General features: G+C 37.6%; 1 protein-coding gene across 1 annotated transcript; it reads left to right on the top strand.

The window, feature by feature from the left end:
* The first annotated feature begins 10,884 nt into the window (after positions 1-10,884).
* Positions 10,885-11,474, top strand: LOC131820700 (thymosin beta-4). Its single transcript, XM_059156413.1, has one exon. The coding sequence runs from the start codon at positions 10,958-10,960 to the stop codon at positions 11,090-11,092; it is 135 nt and encodes a 44-aa protein (XP_059012396.1). The 5' UTR covers positions 10,885-10,957; the 3' UTR covers positions 11,093-11,474.
* Positions 11,475-20,221: the final 8,747 nt, after the last annotated feature.

The following is a 20,221-nucleotide window of genomic DNA, read 5'->3' as shown; positions in this document are numbered from 1 at the left end:
GTAGAGGTACCTAATTAGTGGTGGTGACAAAGGCAGCCTCAATGGAACGGTGCAGACAGCAGTCCAGCTGAAGTGGGCTAAGAAAGTCAAGACAGTGACTATTGACTAATCTAAGGCTAGGAAGCAGAGGGAAAGTTCTGATAACATGGGAGAATTTGCTGACCACTAAATGGACATTTTCCAGGGCATTGTTTAAAGGTTTAGGAGCACAGTGGGTGCTGTAATGTCCTAATTTGATCCCCTATATTGGACAGGTGCTTCCATCCTCCAGCTTCTCTGGTGGTGGTAACTAATGGCTCAAGTTCTCCATTGCTAGAGAAGCGCCCTTGACTGATAGAGTCTCTTTGCCAAGAGATCATATACCCCTCCTCCTGGGACAATGACTGCACAGGGATACAAAAGACCACATGGTATTTAAGTCTTAGGAAGAGGGTAGGAAGAGAGGACTAGGGCAACTTTATGGTGATCTCCTTGGATTAGGGCAAGGCTAGAACTTGGCTGAGACCACATCTCTCCTTTTTTTGTTTTTAAAAAGACTTTATTTATTTATTTGAGAGAGAGAGAGAGAACACATGCTTGTGAGCAGGGGAGGGGCAAAGGAAAGGGGGAGAGAGAGAATCTCAAGGAGACCCCCCACTGAGCATGGAGTCATTGTGGGTCTCGATTGCACCACTCTGAGATCATGACCTGAGCCAAAACCAAGAGTGGAACACTTAACTGACTAAGCCACCTAGGTGCCCCAGTCCATACCCTTCTTTCTCCAATTCTGTCTAGCCTTTCTTACCCTCTTATGTGTTTCTCTTGAAGGGTTTTTCTACCACATACCACATGTACCCAGTTGCTTGCCTTAGGCTCTGCACATAGGGAACCCATTCTAAGACTGGCTGCTAGGAGACTCTAAGGACAGCATTCTGGTGTTGGGCCATTTGCCAACTTTCTGGCAATATGATTCCATCATGGTGGTGAATACAGCGCTAAGAGTCCCTTTACTCCCCAGGCATGTTCTTACAGCGTAAATGCTAAGATACCACCTGTATCTGCTGAACTGAGACAGAGTTCACGTGAATGGGATGAACTGTAGAATATCGTAGATATCGTAGATATCGTAGAATATCTTCTATTTGAGAGATACTGGGGAAAATTATTGAGTGGCTGCTGCAGAATGCCATTGATCCTCTGAAGAGAGAAAAATGCAGGATCTGAGCAATCAATAACCAATTTCAATTAAAATGTTAGTCAAATGCTTCCTTTGCACCTAGAAAGAGGCTTCATGTCCTGCAGCAGGAGGGAAAACAAAGCTGAAGAGCAAATCTAGGACTTAATTGTGAGACTGGAAGAGTTCTGGAGAAGGCTGAATTTCAGCCTGGCAAGTCTCTTACCTAGTCAGAGCTTTGATAGAGAAGTCATGAGACCCTGTAATCCAGAATGGGAATATATAGATGAATGCATTGGAAATTGCTAAACCTCCAGGTTCCTCTCAAACTTCTGACATCTTGCTGGAAGGAAGAACACCTTCCTCGCTTGAAGAACATGCAGATTCCTTAAATAAGGCAGGTGTCTTGTAAGACACTTCCTTACCAGCTACCTCATTGTTCCCTTCTTATCATCAGACAAAATAATAAGGGTCAAACCTCTGGGCAACTGTTGAGTCTGCTGAGAAGACAGGGCTTTCCCTGGGGCCTGGATAATATGCCCCGGGAAGGGATTGAGAGAGTGTGTCTGCAAGTTGATTCAGTAGGGACTGAATCAAAGGAGCCAAAACAAACCAACAATCACCTCCCCCCTCCACCGCCAGAACATAAAAACATCTCTCTCTCTCTCTCTCTCTGTGGGAAAATTTGTTAGCAGGGGAGCACTCTCCCATGACACAGGACTTCACAATCTTGCAAGAGCCCTGGAAGGTGCTTCTAGTAGCTGCTGGAATGATCTTTTTTTTTTTTTTTTTTTTTTTTTTGAATGATCTTGAAGGCTAGATGAATGTGATGGCCCACATGAAGTGAAATAAATACATCAGAACTCGACTGCAGAATGTGGAAGAAGGAATCAAGAGGGTTGGAGAAAAGGGCATGCTAGAATGCACCATTATAGAGAATGAGGAAATATGTTGGTGAGAAGGGCACCCAGATGGATGGGAAGCTCAGCAGTGGCTGTCCTCTGAAGGCTGGGGCTGGTAATTGATCACACATTTTCAGAACAGAATGTTTACCAAAAACTTATAGAAGGTACTCTTATTAATGGTGAATCATTAGACGCATCCTTTTAAAGCCTTGAATAAGAAAAGAAACAAGGCATCAATTCTATTATGAAATATTGTACTGGAAATCCAACCACTGTAGTTGAAAAAGTTAAAAGTATAAGAGGGTTAAAAATTAGAAAGTAAAACAATATTTTCCCTTAGTTTCAAATACTATGAATAGCTACATAAAAAATCCGTGTTCATCTGTGGATATTTAGAAATAGTAGAGTGTGATTGGGTTATGGACATTGGGGAGCGTATGTGCTATGGTGAATGCTGTGAAGTATGTAAGCCTGATGATTCACAGACCTGTACCCCTGGGGCTAATAATACATTATATGTTAATTGAAAAAAAAAAGAAATAGTAAGAGAACTAAGTGAGATTGCTGGATTTAAGACGAGTGCTCTTTCTTTATACTAGCAACAGAAAATATAAATTAAAAGTCACCTTTATAATAGTGATGTCACCAACAAAATAATATACATGGGAATAAATCTAACAAAAGTTGGGCAAAACCTTTATGGATCGAATGGTAAAATTTAACTGAAAGACATAAGAAGGGACACCTGGGTGGCTCAGTCGGTTAAGTGTCTGCCTTCTGCTTAGGTCATGATCCCAGGGTTCTGGGATCAAGCCCTACATCTTGTTCCCGGCTCAACTGGGAGCTTGCTACTCCATCGCCCTCTGCCACTTCCTCTGCGTATGCTCTCTCAGTCTCTCTGACAAATAAATAAATAAAATCTAGAGAAAGAAAGAAAGAAAGAAAGAGAGAGAGAGAGAGAAAGAAAGGAAGGAAGAAAGAAAGAAAAAGGAGAGAGGAAGGAAGGAAAGAAGAAAGGAAGGAAGACTAAGGAAATCTGTGAACCACAGATTGACACAGACAAGTATCTCTGTCTCCCTGTGTTGGTGGCTGGATTTTTCCTGATTGTTTATTTCACTGAGGATATGGTTCTGCAGGGATCCTGGCTTTATGTGGCATATGAGGACCAACACTCAACCTTATGTGGGACTATGCCTTGGATGTTGTTTCCAGGTGTTAAAACCCCCACTCTTTACTTACAGGATTGGATCCTTCCTTCCCTCCCCTGCCGTCAGTTCAGGTCAACCATAGCATCAGTTTAAGCTTAGGATTCTAGTTTCCAATTCCCTTTTAACTTTTGGCTACTGGCAATTACTAGTACTTTCTTATGATCTCAGCTCCGCACTCAGAAATATATGTGCTTTATTTCATCCAACATCCTAGATTTTTTTTTTTTTTAGATTTTGTTTATTTATTTATTTGACAGACAGAGGTCACAAGTAGGCAGAGAGGTAGGCAGAGAGAGAGGAGGAAGCAGGCTCCCCGCCGAGCAGACAGCCCGATGTGGGGCTAGATCCCAGGACCCTGAAATCATGACCTGAGCCGAAGGCAGAGGCTTTAACCCACTGAGCCACCCAGGCGCCCCCAACATCCTAGAATTTTGAGGCAGGAAGGTTTCTAGGCCATCTAGTTAACCTTCATACCAACACTGACAGTCTCCAGTTTTTCTTTGTCTTTGTATTTTGCTTCTTTTCTTTTAAATAACATATTTATAATATATTTCTTAACTCAGTCTAATGGTGTCTTTTTCCAAAGGAACATTCAATTCATTTTATTCACACTGAGTCACAGCTATTACACTTTCTATAGCATTCTATCTTATTTCATATAGTTTTTCATTTCATCTTGTGGTCTCTTGGTTTTCCTTTTCTGTATTTTTGCTTGTTTGCTATTTACTTTTTGATTACTACTTATTGCTGTTTTGCCCTTCTATTAAATTTGGGAGTTTAAATATTATTTCCATTAATGATTATGTTTCTTTCCCTGAGTACTCAGTCTAGGGAAAGTCTACCTTTCCTTCACCACTATTAAATGGTGACAAATGCCAACAACTCCCCCCACAACCCCGATCATCTATTGTCTGGCTGCTTCCTACACCCTGCGTAAGAGGCTTTAGAACATTTCACTTTCCTACTTTCCTTTTCTCCAACCTGAAATAATAGCTTTGAATATTTTTTCTTCTACCTCCCCATCCTAATATGTTGTCCTGAGCGAGCTCAATACATTTACTCTAAGTTGTTTTTAAGATTTATCCTGCAATAGGTCTCTTCTGTTTTAAGAATCCTTATTTCTTAGATTATATATTCTTAGATACTCATTTTTAATATGCATTTGACTACATGTGCATATGTAGTCAAAATGACATCTAGGTGTGTATTTATTACTCACCACTTTCTTATCTCCATCACTGTCTATCTTGAAGTCTTTGACTTAAAGAAAATTGAGAGTAAGGATTTTCCTCAAGTTTTTTTCTTATATAGGGTCGTAGGTGTTATAGTGTCTGGACCATGTCTATCTGCAAATACAATTTTTTTAAATTTTTAAATAAACACATAATGTATTATTAGCCCCAGGGGTACAGGTGCAAATACAATTTTTGACTCCTTGTGATAACAACAGCAGGGAGTTTTCAACCCTCTTTTGAGGCACCAGAGTGAAGCCTCTCAGCTCTCTGATCATCTCTCACTTTTCTGGGCTTGGGGAGAGAGAACACTGAACTCATTTGCTCAGCCCTTCCTCTGCTCCTTGGAGAACTGAGAGAACAGGCACAGTCCCATGAGCTATTATTACTTCTCCCCTGGGGCTCAAGTATCTCTGCGCACCAATTTCCTCTCTGACCTTGCGATATTCTCAACACTTGTACCTAAGTTAATACGTTGCAGAGGAAGAACAAATGAAACCTCATGATAAATCATGGAAGTGGTCAAGATTGCTTGTGAGAACATGGCAAGAGGGATGAGCAGGGGGCCAAGAACAGAAATTTGGGAAACACCATATTTAAGGGGAAGGCAGAGAAAAGGGAACCTAAGAAGCAGACCTAAAAGGACAGGTCAGAAAGGGGAGGAGAAACAGGGAGTAGAAAGTCTCAAGGAGGAAGTGGTCAGTTGAGTCAAAATATAATTGAAAGGTCATTTAAATATTATCTATATGTCTTCACAAGCTGGGGTGAAATCACATTAGCTTTCCATTGAAACCAAGTATTTCAATGACTCCATGTCTCATTTGCCAAATAAGCAGGAAGGATACAAACATGAATGCTGTGCTCCACAGTCTAGAGAAAGCCACATATTGCCTACATGAAGTGCTGGTTCCTTCTGTTTTAGGTGTTTGTTTTTGTTTCCTGTGAGGACATCTTAATTCCTAAAATTCCAAGGGATAGGGATCAGGGACTCTGCATTTTCTCCCTCTCTTCCTCAATATAAATTATTGTATGTGATTGCATGAGTGAAAGGAGCAGCATCTCAGTCCTAAATGTAAATGGACATACGGGGATGGAGATAATAATGAATGATGCTACATTGTATCAGTTCGTGTTCCATAAAGAAGCAGATAGTGAGAGTAAGGTTTACTTATAAAGAGGTTGTTTGATAGGTGAGGGAGGGATGTAGGAAGATCACAGTGAGGTAACACAGGCACAGAGGGCAATTAGTGGCTGACTGACACCATCTTATGCCTGAAGGCAAGAATAGAAGGAGCAGTCACCATAATTGGGAAGGAGAAGGTGTCATATAGAGCGGGCCACCTTGAGAAGAGCAGTGACAAGGGCGAGAGCCAGCTCCAGGTGACCTCACAGGCTTAGAACCAAGAGAATAAATACCATGATTCCCTCCTTTCTATCTCCAATCTCCTGACAAGGATTCCAAGTTGGAGCCAATTAGAGGACAGAGGGTACAGGAATTCATTGATGTAACCCATATAGCAGAAGTGAGAATGGAGGAGAGGGGTGGAGAATGGATGGTGAGGGGCAATAGGAGGATTTCTGGCACAAACGTATCTGCCTACAGAATGTAAGACTTAGATTGATGCTCAATGAACAGGCTCTGTCACATAAGATAAGGACCAAAAAATGCATACTGGATTTGGAAATTTAGAGTCCACTGGCAACCTTAATTGAAAACAGGTCTGGTGGAAATATCAGAAGAGGAAGCCAAATTGCAGTGGACTGGGTTAAAGGGGAGATGAAGACATGGAGAGAGTGATAAAGACTTTGAAGAAGCTCCAGATGATAAGAGGAGATCTGGAATAAACTGGATCTGGGAAACATCAGGATATAGTAGATGTTGTCCATTCTTTATCCCTTCTTGTGTTCAAACCTTTTGCCATGTAGTTTTCTAGTGCTTTCCTTCTTGAACTCTGGAACTGATCAGGTACCTTGCTTCAGCCAATGAGACATCAGCAGATATTGCAGATATTCAAGCAAAAGCTTGAATGAGCCTGTGCTTTAGGGCTGCTATTGCCATGAAAACATGCTCTTGGTAGCCTGCTGGAAGATTACCGAGACAAGGAGCAGAGTGCTCTAATTGCTCCAGTTGAAGCCAGCCTCTGTAGAAGTCAGAGCAGATCAACTGATCCCCAGAAATTAAGGTGACTCAGGAGAGATATCTAGCTGACACCTGACAATTCTAGATAATTGGAGCAAACACTTAACTGTTATATGCCACTGACATTTTATGGTTGATTTTTAATGTATGTGCGTATGCATGTGCATATACTTTTTAAGTAAGAAAGAAAGGGAAATAAGAATAGATTTTAGAATTTCTCCTAGATTGGATGACAGCAGCCCAACTTTAAAAAAGCCAGAAACATTATATGAGTGTATTTTAAAAGACTTTGGAGATCATGTAAGCAATAAGGAAGAAAAGAATTGGGATTCCAGAGAGAATGGAACCCTTCTGAGGAAAGGCGGTCACTGCTGGTGATTTTCTCCTCTGGAGGCATTTATTGATTTTAGGACCAGTTCTATATTTAGTCTTGGCCCCCCACAGAAGGGACAATACTGGCAAACAGAAGTCAGGAAGCTTTAGGGTTCACACAGAGCTGGTGTGGCAGATTGGAAACGCAAGGATCCCCAAATGTATGGTTAAGTTCTCCCAAAAGGAGATTTTTCTGATATTGGGGTTGTGCACAGGAGGGTGGGGAAGTAGGCAAGGACTTGGAAAAGGCAGAGGGAAATATTCTATAATCTCGAAGGAGACTAAATCTAGATAGATTAAATTCAGTCTGCCTTTTCTTCAAGGCATTTGTCAGATTTTGAAACTGTAAGGGGGAAGAAGACTGAAGAACTAAAGTTAAAGTCTTCAAAGAGCTTAAGAAATTTCTAACAGAAAAATATATTGAGAAAACTGGACATGCCAGAAGACAGGGCTAAGGAACCAGAAGCCAGGATAATAGATGTGCAGAGACAAAAAGGAAAAGGGAAAGAAAGGAATGGAGTAAAAGAGACATGTGGAATACAAACAAAACGGTCTAATAGTACATATAATTGGAGGCCCAGACAGGGAAGAGACAATGAATGGGCAGAAGCAATATTGGAGGAGATAATGTCAGAGAAATGTTCTAAACTTGTGGAAGATATCTCACAGATTCAAGATGCTCAATGAATCATAAAGAAAGTAAATACAAAGGAAAATGCACCAGGCACATCACAGTCAATCTGCTGAAAACCAAAGAGAAAAAGAAAAATCTTAAAAGGTTCAGAAAAAAAAACAACCCAGTACATTATCTTCAAAAGAACAACAGTAAGATTAATGACAGCCTTTTCAGCACACACAATGGAAGACAGAAGACAATGGAATATCTTTAAAGTGCTGAAAGGAACAGTCAACCTATAACACAGTAAACAATGGAATAATTTAAAACACTTGATTTAAAATAAAATAAAGGAAAGGATAAAAAATACATGATACCAATAGAAAAATATTAATCCTAAAACTATCTAAAATATATTGGTTATTGGCTTTAAATTGGCTAAGAAACCCAATTAATAAGATAAACATTGTCAAACTGGATTTAAAAACCACAACTAGATGCTATCTATAGGAGCATATTATATAAGTAAAGGGAAAAGTGGGAAGCAATAAAATTTAAAAATATATACCACAGAAGTACTAATAAAATGGAAGTTCCCAAAACTTAATTAAATCAAACAAAGTCAATTTTTTTTCCAATAAGGAATGAGTTTTATTGGCTTGTTATCGCTTAATCTTCTGCTTTTCTTTCCCCTGAAGTTTTTCATTGGCCTAAACCTAGTGACTTTGAACATATGTGCTTTAATATGGGGTCCATGGCTCCCTGTAGACCCCAAGAGAGTCTTAAAATTTTTTATGAGGATTTATTTTAATTAGGGGTTTTCCCTTTGATCATAGTCTTAAAATTGAATTTTATCATTTTCTTGCATCATTCTGACTCCATATAATCAAATCATGCCATGGAATCCCAATGTCCTTGCTTGTTCCAGTGGTACAGATATAGACAGATTAAGTTAATTTTAAGTAAGAAATTATTTTTGGTCATTAAAGCTATTTGATGATAATAAAGCAGGCAATTTATTTTTATTTTTATATTTATTTATTTATTTAAAATATTTTATTTATTTATTTGACATAGAGAGAGACACAGCGAGAGAGGGAACATAAACAAGGGGAGTGGGAGAGGAAGAAGCGGGCTTCCTGCTGAGCAGGGAGCCCCATGTGGGGCTCAATCCCATAGCCCTGGGATCATGACTTGAGTTGGAGGCAGACACTCAATCATGAAGCCACCCAGGCGCCCCCACTTTTTTATTTTTTAATTAACTACTTTATTTTTCAGAGAGAGAAAGAGAGCACAAGCAGGAGGAGCTGCATGCAGAGGGACAAGCAAGCTCCCTGCTGAGCAAGGAGCATGATAGGGGGCTCCATCCCAGGACCCTGAGATCATGACCTGAGCTGAAGGCAGATGCTTAACGGACTGAGCCACCCAGGCACCCCTAAAATGGACAATTTAATAGGAAGATACATCAATGCTAAATTTGTGTGTACTTAATATCATACTTTCAAAATGTATGAAGTCAAAACTGACAGAACTAAGATTAAAAAATATGCAAACACAATCATAGTTGGAGATTCTAATATATTTTTCTCAGTAATTTATAGAACAAGTAAGGAAAAATTAGTAAAGATTTAGAATAACAGAACAAATGATCAACTAACTTGAACTAATTGGCATATGTAGATCTCTACACTCAACAACAGCAGGGTACATATTCTTTTTCAGTGCTCATGGGTCAGTTACCAAATAGACTATCTATGGGACCAGAACACTTATCTTGTTAATTCTGAAAGCCGGAAATCAGAGTAGTTCTAGAGTGGAATTAAATTATAAATTAATAATTATAATACTTCTAAAAGTTTTTCAGTTAAAGGATTCTAAGTAAACCAAAGTTCAAAGAAGAAATCACAATATAAGTCAGAAAACATTTTGGTTATATAATAATAAAAATGTTTGTGAAATGCAACTAAATTGATGTTCTGAGGGTAATTTTCAGTTCTAAATGTATATATCAGAAAAGGAAAAAAGTTGAAAATCAATGATCTGAAGCACCAGCTCTAGAAGCTGAAACAATAACAATGAGCTAAACCTAAAGAAGACAGAACAAAGGAAGTAATAAAGGTGTGTGTTATTGAAATTCAACATAGATACACACATGAAAGTTGACAAAAGATAGTTATTTGAAAAGATTAATAAACCAACAAACCTCTAGCAAGACTGGTGAAAATAAAAAAACAAAAACAACAAATTAGCATTAACAGGATTCACATCAAATTCTACAAAAAAAGTGGAATTCCCAACAAATTCTAAAAATATTATAAAGATGACAAAAGAATATCATGAACACCTTATGCCAGTAAATTTGACAACTTAGATAAAATAGATACATTCCTTGAGATACAGCAAAATTTACACAAGCAGAAAAACAAATCTGAATAATCCTATATATATTAAAGAAATTAGTTTTGTAATTAAAAACTATCCAACAAAGAAAGCTCCAGGTCCAGATAGATAGATTCACAGAAGAATTTCTTTAAACACATACGGAAGATACAATCTTATGTGAATTGTTCTAAAGAATAGAAATAGGGAGTGCTTCTAAATTCATTTTATGAATTCGGTACAACATTGATAACAATATCTGACAAAAAATATAAGAAAAAGAAATTATAAGTTAAATCTGTTATTGTCATAGATTCAAAAGTTCTAATAAGACTACATATTTATATATAATGTGTATACCATGTAATTTATATGATATGTATTATATGCATGTGTGTATATGTATCTATATCCTGAACAAGTGGGGTTAGCATAGAATTTCAATGTTGCTTGAACATTTTAAAGTCAGTTAGTGGAACGCACTATAATAATAGAATAAAAGAAAGCCCATATGATCATCTCAAGTAGACGCAGAAGAAAATTGGTAAAATTCAACACACTTTCATGCCAAAAACTCCACAAACTGGGAGTAGAAGGAACAATATTTAATTGGGTGAAGGAATTTACCAAAGACCTAACACCAGAGTTAATTATGAAATAGTGACCATTTTTCTTTTAAGATTAGAAACAGAGCAAAGATTATTTTTATCAGTTATATTTAACATTTTACTGAAGATACTAGCTAGGTCAAGAGGGGAAGCAAAAACAAAACAAAACAAAACAAAGCAGATAAACAAAGAAACCCCCCAAATTCCAAAACAAACAAACCAAAAAAATCCCATGATTTCATACTCAGAAAATCTAAAAAAAAATCTGTATGTGATTCGGCGGCGGCTCCTGAGCAGACCGGTCTTCTCTCGCTCGTGCACCTCGCTCCGCTTCCTCTGCAACTATGTCTGACAAACCCGATATGGCTGAGATTGAGAAATTCGATAAGTCGAAATTGAAGAAGACAGAAACACAAGAGAAAAATCCACTGCCTTCAAAAGAAACGATTGAACAGGAGAAGCAAGCGGGCGAATCATAATGAGGCGGGCGCCGCTGATACGCACTATACATTCCACAAGCATTGCCTTCTTATGTCTTTTTAGCTGTTTAACTTTTAAGATGCAAAGAGGTTGGATCAAGTTTAAATGACTGTGGTCCCCTCGTTCTTATCAAAGAATCTGAACTACTGACTGGGAAGCCAAACCTCCTATACATCGGCGGGGGAAGGAAAATAACTTGTATGCGGGCGAAGGAAGAAGCTGGGTGGACACAACTAGTAAAAACTAAGCTGGTCCAAGGTGTCTTGCCGGGCGGTAAACTGCAGTTTAGTCAGAGTGCCATTTTTTTCTTTGAATGATTTTAAGTATTGGAATGCATAATTTTTTAATACGCAAATAAAAAGTTTAAAATGTGAAAAAAAATCTGTATGTAATCACTATTAGTAAGTGAATTTCACAAGTTTACTGGATACAGGAACAACATAAAAAACTTCTATTTACTGCCAAAAATTGGCTGAAATAGAACCGAAGTAGAAAAGGAAATACAATTGGAAGCGCTAAGATATCAAATATCTAGAGATAAATCTAATGATTACTATACAAATTCTCTACACTGAAATCTATAAAACATGTTGATAAAATTAGAACTTACATAAATGAAAGAATATAGCATGTTTAAGGATGGAAATCTCACTTTAAATAAATGCCATTTCTTTCCCCTTGAGCTATAGATATAATAAAATACCAATCAAAATTCCAGAACCGTTTTGTGGTAACTGACAATTTAATTTTAAATATTTATGGGAATGCAAAGACCTAGAAAAGCCAAGATAATCATTAAGAAGAATGAAAAAGCAGGACTCACGCTACCAGACAGCAAAACCAACAGTAAGGTTAAAAGTAAGGAAGAGTGCTGTTGATGCTAAAGAAGAGCAAGAAGGAGGAGAAAGAAGGAGGAGGAGAGGGGAAGAAGTAGGTAGATCAGTAGAACAGAAAAGAAAGTCTAGAAATAGCTTGCACCTGTGCTGCCATCTTTTTTATGACAAAGGCACAATTATCATTCAATGGGATAGTATAAATGAATCTAGATGTATAACACATCATACAACACACAAAATTGATTTGACACGGATCATAGATCCAAGTATAAAACCTTCTAAAATGATAACGTTTCTAGAAAAAAAGCTGAGTATGTCTTCATGATTTTGGGGTAGAGATATTTCCTTAAACATGAAAGAAAAGCATAATATAAGGGAAAAATGATAAATTGACCAGAGGATCTGGAATATTGGTAATCCTGCCTGAATTGGGTTGTTTTGGTTTTCCATTCACCTTAATCATAGGCCAGTAATAAGATCCATCCTAGTAGATATCCTACATTCCAGACATACTCACTTCATAGCAGTCCAAGTTCCTCTTGGTAATCAGGATCAAGTACCCCAGCTAGTATAATTCAAAGGCATGAGGGACCCAAAATGCTGAGGTGGCAGTATTAACTACCACTTGATCGGAATCATTGTAGTGTCCCCTGGTGGAAGCATTCCACCCTTTAGAACTAAGGTCTCTAAGATCAGTAGAGCACAAGGTCATGGGGATAGAAAGAAAATTTTTGGTACTGGATAATTAGGGGTAATAGTGAGTAGTTCCACAGCCATTTCCATTCCTTGATTCCGGGACCTGTGAATCCTGGTTATGGTAGAAATAGCACAATACATTGGACCCTGATATAGAACATGCACCACTTCCTGTAGAATATTGCTTCAGCCCTGCAAGGTATTTCCACCTAGCTGGCACTATAAATGAATCTTCAAAAGGCCATTCCACTGTTCTACCAAACCAGCTTCTATAAGGTGGTAGGGAACATGGTAAGATGAATGAATATCATGAGAATAGACTCATTGCTGCACTTAATTTGCTGTAAGGTCCCTTGATCAAAGGCAATGTTGTGTAGAATACTATGATAAGGCATTCTGTAAGTCCACTGATGGTAGTTTTGGCAGAGGCATTGTGTTTAGAGGAGACGAATTCATATGCAGAGTAAATATCTGTTCCAGTAAGGACAAAACATTGTCTCTTACATAATGGAAGTAAGCCAGTATAATCAATCTGCTGTCTGGTAGCTGGCTGATTACCTCAAGGAATGGCACCACAGCTGGGACTCAGTATTGGTCTCTGCTTCTGTCAAATAGTCAGTTGTGGCTTATAGGTCAGCCTTGGTGAGTGGAAGTCCATGTTGCTGAATCCATGCCTAGCCTCTGTCCATTGCCACTTTGTTGCTGGGCCCATTAGGTGATAACAGGGGTACCTGGGGAATGAGACTGACTAGTATCTACAGAATGGGTCATCTTATCCACTTATTAATAAAATGCTCCTCTGCTGAGGTCACCTTTGGTGAACATTCATATGGGACATGAATATCTTCACTTTTTTCTCCCCACCCAGAGAGATCTAACCACATACCTCTTTCCCACACTTCCTTGTTACCAGTTTTCCAATCATATTTCTTCGAAGTCCCTGACTCTCTAGCCAAACCATTGGCTATGACCCATTAATTAGCATACAGTCACGAGTGTGGCCACTTCTTCCAAGGAAAATGAACAACCAAGTGCACTGCTTGAAGCTCTGTCCTTCAGAACTTCAAAGGAAGATTTCTCTTCACTAACTTTCCTTTAGGGATGTCCCAGAAAGTAGTGTTGTAACAGTATACTTCCCAGTTTTGAGTATATATTATGCAGATTCATCTGTAAATCAGGCCTCAGTCTTCTCTCTGTCAACTGATCATATGGAACTCTGCACGAGGCCATAGGCATGTACTGGGAGCAAGAAGGTAGTGTAGCTGGAATAGGGAATGAGGATATTTGGGCCACTTCCTCATAAAACTTTTTTGCAACTTTAGGGCCAGTTTGTGCCTGATTTCAACCCTACCACTTCCATTCGATGGTACTGTACTGCTGCATGCACACAACTTTATGGTGCAATGGGTCAGATAACATCCAGTTCATAAAGGGCTGCTTAGGTTGCATGGTAACTTCATGGCCCATGGTTAAGCATTCATTCTCAAGGGGCCTTGTAGTAAATAAAAAGCTGTATATCAAAAGGGGAATAGTTATCTACAGAGGATGGCACAGCTTTGCTCCAAAACTTAATGGTTCCCACTGTGATTTACATATGGAGGACTGCTATAGGTTTCATAAAACATCTCTATCTGCTACTGACACTTTAAGCACTATCAAATCTACTGGATCATATGGCCCAAGTGACAGAACTACTTCTGGTGGTTTTACTAGCAGATATTGAGAAAAAAGCATTTGCTGGATACATTTCTATGTATCACATACCATGTACAAGGGACCGTTATAATTTGCTCAAGCAATGAAACCACATCTGGAATAGCACCTGCAGTTGGAGTCACCACCTGGTTAAGTTTATGATAATCCATTGTCATTCCCCAAGATCTTTCTGTCTTCTGTACAGACAAAACAGGCAAATTGCATGGGGATGTGGTGGGAATCATCATCCCTGCATCTTTCAAGTTCTTAATGGTGGCACTAATCTCTATAAATCCTTCAGGAATGTGGTATTGCTTTTGGTTTACTCTTTTCCCAGGTAGAGGGTGTTCTACTGGCTTCAACTTAGCCACTTCTACCATAATAGTCTTCACTCTACAGGTTAGGGAAGTAGTGTGGAGAGATTCTCCGTTGCTGGATATGTCTGTTATGCATTCTGGAAGTACAAAATCATAAAATGGGTTTAGGGACGAACTGGGTTCTCTGTGAGAGAGACTTGAGCTAAAACTTCATTGATCATCTGACCTCACTAAGCTTCTGCTCTGAATTATGGTCTCCTAGAATTAGTATATGTTCAGAGCCAGTGTCCAGTAATCCTTGAAAAGTTTGTTTCCTTCTTCTCAACGTACAGTCACCCCAGTAATAGGCTCTAAGTCCCTTTGAGAAGGGTGGAAGAAAGATTATGCATTTTTGGTAATGTATCAGTGTTCTTACTCAAGGAGATCTAGATTGTCCTTCATTCAAAAGGTTCTGGGTCTATACATTGGCTCAAGTCAGAATTGGTCAAAGGGCCAAGACTGTTTTAATGATCAAGTTAGATTTCTGTTCACTTGACCTAGAATTCTTCCTCTCATATAGATCAGGCAAGACCTGATCTATGTGTCCAGATCAAGCTTTATATTCCTTCCACCATTATCTAGTAGACCACCCATCTATTTTACCTCTAACCAGCCAACACTATAGATATTTGGAGTCACACTCTTTTTATTACTGCTTGGACTTCACTGTCTATTATAGTAACCATGCCCACCTTACTTTTGATGATTAAGGCTGCTGCATGGCCCCTGCTACCTGGGTTCTAAATATCCCTATTGCTTTTAGAGTCCCTACATTAAATGGCAGCAGTTCCCACTTTAATTTCTGACCTACAGAGAAGAGTGAACCCAGAGCTCTTTAAGGAGTTTGAGGTTCCCTTCACAAATTTATTTCTTTCAGTCATACCAGAAGTTGTGTCCTCTGGACCCTCCAGGAGTGGGTGTGCATGACTTACATGATAAATACACTCTATATCATTCCAATCTTGCTAAATCTTTGGATACCTTCCTCTATAATATACCAAGGCAATTCTGACATTTTAAATTCATTTAGTGTAGGTCATCTTTTGATCTATATTTCAGCTGAAGAACCAAGCAAACCATTAGGGCCCTTTCTAACTCCCTGAACTCCCATATTATATGTAGAATCTCTGCATAGTGGGCCCATATCAACAAATGTGTCCAGATCAAGCTTTATATTCCTTCCACCATTATCTTCTATCTTTCATATTCACCCACAAACATGTTCTCCAAAATTATGCCTGCATAAATTGGAAAAATCATGTTGTTCTTTTGGAGTGTAGTGCAACACCTCATCAGTCACACTTTGTAACTCACCTGTTGGGGACTGCTGAGACTTAAGTGTAGTTATAAATCTAAGAGCCAAGTGGGGTAATGAGGATGTGTCTTGGAGGAAAATCAACAGTGTCTTTAAAGGTAAGTACTTCAGGCAAAGCAGGATCAATATCTTCAGATGGGATGGAAGGACTGTTTCTACTGGCAAAGAAGAGTAAGAATTATTTAGGATTTAAATATCTCTAGCCTTATTAGAATCTTTCCATATATCGTCATACTAATTTTCAGGATTCCACTACTTCTCAATTAAGACCTTGATTTTAACAGCAGAAGACATAACCTTATATGCAGAAAATTCTAAGGAAACAAAAAACTATTATAAGAAATGGGTTCAGCAACATTGCAGGATACAGATTAATATTAAAAATTGAATATATTTCTGTACACTAGAAATGACAATTTCAAAAATAAAGTTAAGAAAATAATTCCATTTACAGTATCATCAAAAAGAATAAACTACATAGGAACAAACTTAACAAATGAGGTGCAAGACTTGCACATTGAAAACTATAAAGCTTTGTTGAAAGATATTAAAGAAGATGCAAATAAATAGATAATCACCTCATGTTTATGGGATGGTAGATTTAGTGTTACGAAGATAACAATACTCTCAAAATTGACCAACAGATTCAGTGCAATCCCTATTAAAATATCAACAGGTATTTAAAGTTATTTTTAGAGAAACTGACAAGCTGACTCAAAAACTCCAGTGGAAATTCCAGAAACTAACAATAGCCAAAACAGTCTTAAATAAGAATGAAGTTGGAGACTCACATTTCTCAAGGTCAAAACATACTACAATCAAGTAATCAAATAATCAAAACAGTGTGGTAGGTACATATATGAATGGAAAAGAATTTACAGTCCATGGGGCGCCTGGATGACTCGGTTGGTTAAGCATCCAACTCTTGGTTTTGGCCTCTGCGTCATGATCTTAGGGTCGTGAGAAGGAGCCCCACTTTAGTCTCCATACTCAGCATGGAGTCTGCCCGAGATTCTCTGCCTCTTCCTTTCCCTCTGCCCTGCCCCTCACTCATGTTCTCTCTCTTTCTCTCTCTCTAAAATAAATAAATAAAATCCTTAAAAAAAAAGTTTGCAGTCCAGAATTTTTATATTTATGGTTAATCAATTTGTGACAAGGGAACTAAGGCAATTTAATAGCAAAAGAAATTCTCTTTCTCTGGGGCTGGGACAACTAAATGCACATGCAAAAAGAATGAAGTTGGATCCCCTACCTCACACCATATCCAAAATTAATGAAAAATGGATGATAGACACAAATGTAAAAGCAACAATTATTAAATTATTAGAAAAAAAACATGGGAATAAATCTTCATGACTGTGTAATAGGTATATCTTAGATATGGCCCCAAAAGCACAAGCATCAAAAGTAAAAATAGATAAATTGCACCTTATTAAAAGTTCAGTTTATCATTTTGTGTGATAAAAGATAACTTCATTTCTTTCCTTCAAATGATATAATCTAGAACGTGAAAAGACAACCTATAGAATAGGAGTAAATATTTGCTAATCATATATCTGAGAAGACACTTGTACACAAAATATACAAATAGCTGTTACTTAAAATTCAACAATAAAAAGACAAATAACCCAATTATAAAATCAAAAGTATCTAAATAGATACTTCCCCAAAGAAGATATACAAATGATCTAGCATGTGAAAATATGCTCCACATCACTTATCATCAGGGAGATACAAATCAAAACCACAATGAGATGCCACTTCACACTTAGTAGAATGGCTAAAATTAGAATGACAGATAACACTGTTGGCAAGGTTGTGGGGAAATTGGAACTCTTACACACTTATGGTGGAGATGTGAAATGGTGCTGCCATTTAGCATCTTGACAGTTCCTCAAAAATAGAGTTACCATGTAACTCAGATGTTTAACACCATTAACTGATTAATTATTTACAAATTAAACTATCCTTGGTTACCAGTTTATCTCCACTAATCTGGCTAAACAATAAAAATGCCATGCCAAGTAAACTTAATTAAAAAAAAAAAAGAGAGAAAAGGATAGAATCAGGGAGGGATACACAGGGGATATAAAAAATAACAATAATGTTCTTTTTCTTTAATGGGTATCCTTGTATTGTTATTCTTTAAACTGTACATAAATTGTACTTTAATTATTATTTCATATGGATTAAATATTCAATAAAAATGAAATACCGAGTGTTGGCTAGAAGTTGAAGCTACTGTTCCTTTCATACATTGCTCATGGACTGTAGCAGGTACAAGCACTTTGGAATACACTTTGGTAGGTAGTAATACTAAATATATGTAAAGCCTACGACCATGGTATGTATATACTCAAGCTTTAGTGCTTATGTCAACCAAAACATAGCTTTAAAAGTGTTTATAGCAGCATTAGTTTAAAAAAGCATCAAAGTAGAATAACATAAATGTCCATTAATAGAAAATTTGATTAATAATATGTGTTCTGCTAATACAAAGGAATACTAGGCAAAACTTACCTTTGGTAATAGAGGTGAAAATGTTGGTCACCTTGTGGGAGGGTCTTACTTGGGTTTGCAAGGGGTACTGGAAGTGGTTCATTGTGTATATATGTACTCACACCCACTTAATTTTTCTGAACTGTACATGTGTTTGTATATTGTCCTGTATGCACTTTATAACATATTAATAAAAGGTGAGAATAGATTTATGCATATCTTTCATTTTGGAAACAAACACAAGAGGTATATCTTAAAAACTTATGAAAATCTTACTTCTGAAGTAAGAACAAGGTTGAACAGAGAAGAGATAGAACCCCCCTGAGTATTCCTTCTCATTTAGTTTTAACTTTTGAACCACATTAATAATTTTTATATTCAAAAAATTTTATCAATACAGATCAAAACATAATTCTTAGGGTATAATGGCAGAAACAGAGGTGTTGACAAGTAATTTCATCTTCTGTTTTTCAATTTCAGTCCCCCTGGGAGTTAGGTTGGGGTCATATGACTAATACTGGCCAACAACCTATAAGAAGAAGACTTTGGGCTTCAGCAGAAGGCCTGATTTTGTTTCACCATATGTTTTCTCTCCTTGCTTTGGGAATCATGGAAGTGATATCCTGAGACCCTGGGGCCACAGGATGGAATTCTTTCCAGATCTCTAACTCACCACATGGAGCGTGACTACCCTGAAGAACCTCTCACTTTGTACTGGAGTATCTGAGAGTGAGAAGTAAACCTTTTTTGTTGTTATTGTTTTGTTTTAATTTTTAATTCTAGTTAGTTAACCTAGTAGTGTTACATTAGTTTCAAGTCTACAATATAGTGATTCAACAGTTCCATACATCACCCTGTGTAAGAAGTAAACCTTTTTGGGGACTAGTTTGTTGCCTCAACAAAATCTAGAGTATTCCGATCAATAAAGATGTAAAATTGAGGTGATTTGTTGAGAGGGAAGAGAAATAGTGGCTATATGAGGAGAATTGGGGAGAGAGATACTCTGATATTCTTGGAAAAATGAGAATGAGAACATTTATAGAATATTAAATCTAAAAACTACAGACATTATTCCATTCTTTTCATTTTGAAGACGAAGAAACTAGAATGATTTGAAGAAGAAGAAACTAGAATGAAACACATAATGAGTTAGTGTAAAGACAAGATTGCAACCCTGGTTTTTAGGACCTTGAGAATGGTCTCAGAGTTAGGCTACTGTTACTTTGGGAGCAGCTGAACTTTTGTTTAGTATCCTTTAGACATTCTGAACTTCATTCAATTTTTTGGTGAAAATTCTAGATAGGAAGAGCAGCAGCCACTTGAACTATCAATGTTTTCCCCCAACACTGAAGTCACAACACAATCTCCTTTCCACTTCCACTTTACTGTCCTTCCATTGAAGCAGTCCACTGGAAATCATTAGGAAATTTTTTTTTTAATCGGAAATGGCATTTATACTTTTTACTCTATACCTCTAATTGTTTGGATTTTTTTTTTTTTTTTAATGATTTGAATCACCACTGTAAACAAAGTTAAAAAAAAAAGAAAGAAAGAAAATGTCCTTGGTGAGAGTTTTGTTCCTCCATCTTTGATTTTTTGGGGGGTGGACAAGTTCTTTCTTTCCCCACATGTAAGAATAAGAAGTATCTGTGGCATTGTTTGAATCAACTTCTTGGGGACCTGGATTATTTTGTGACAAATTTACTCTTTTGATTCATAAAATATCTTTCT

Source organism: Mustela lutreola, chromosome 1 (assembly GCF_030435805.1).
Source record: "Mustela lutreola isolate mMusLut2 chromosome 1, mMusLut2.pri, whole genome shotgun sequence".
NCBI classification, from domain to species: domain Eukaryota; kingdom Metazoa; phylum Chordata; class Mammalia; order Carnivora; family Mustelidae; genus Mustela; species Mustela lutreola.
Note: the sequence above shows the minus strand (reverse complement) of the source record. Positions and strands in the feature narration are given on the sequence as shown.

Bases quoted from the DNA above. Each gene is read 5' to 3' on its own strand.
- LOC131820700 (XM_059156413.1), top strand. From the start codon at position 10,958: ATGTCTGACAAACCCGATATGGCTGAGATTGAGAAATTCGATAAGTCG.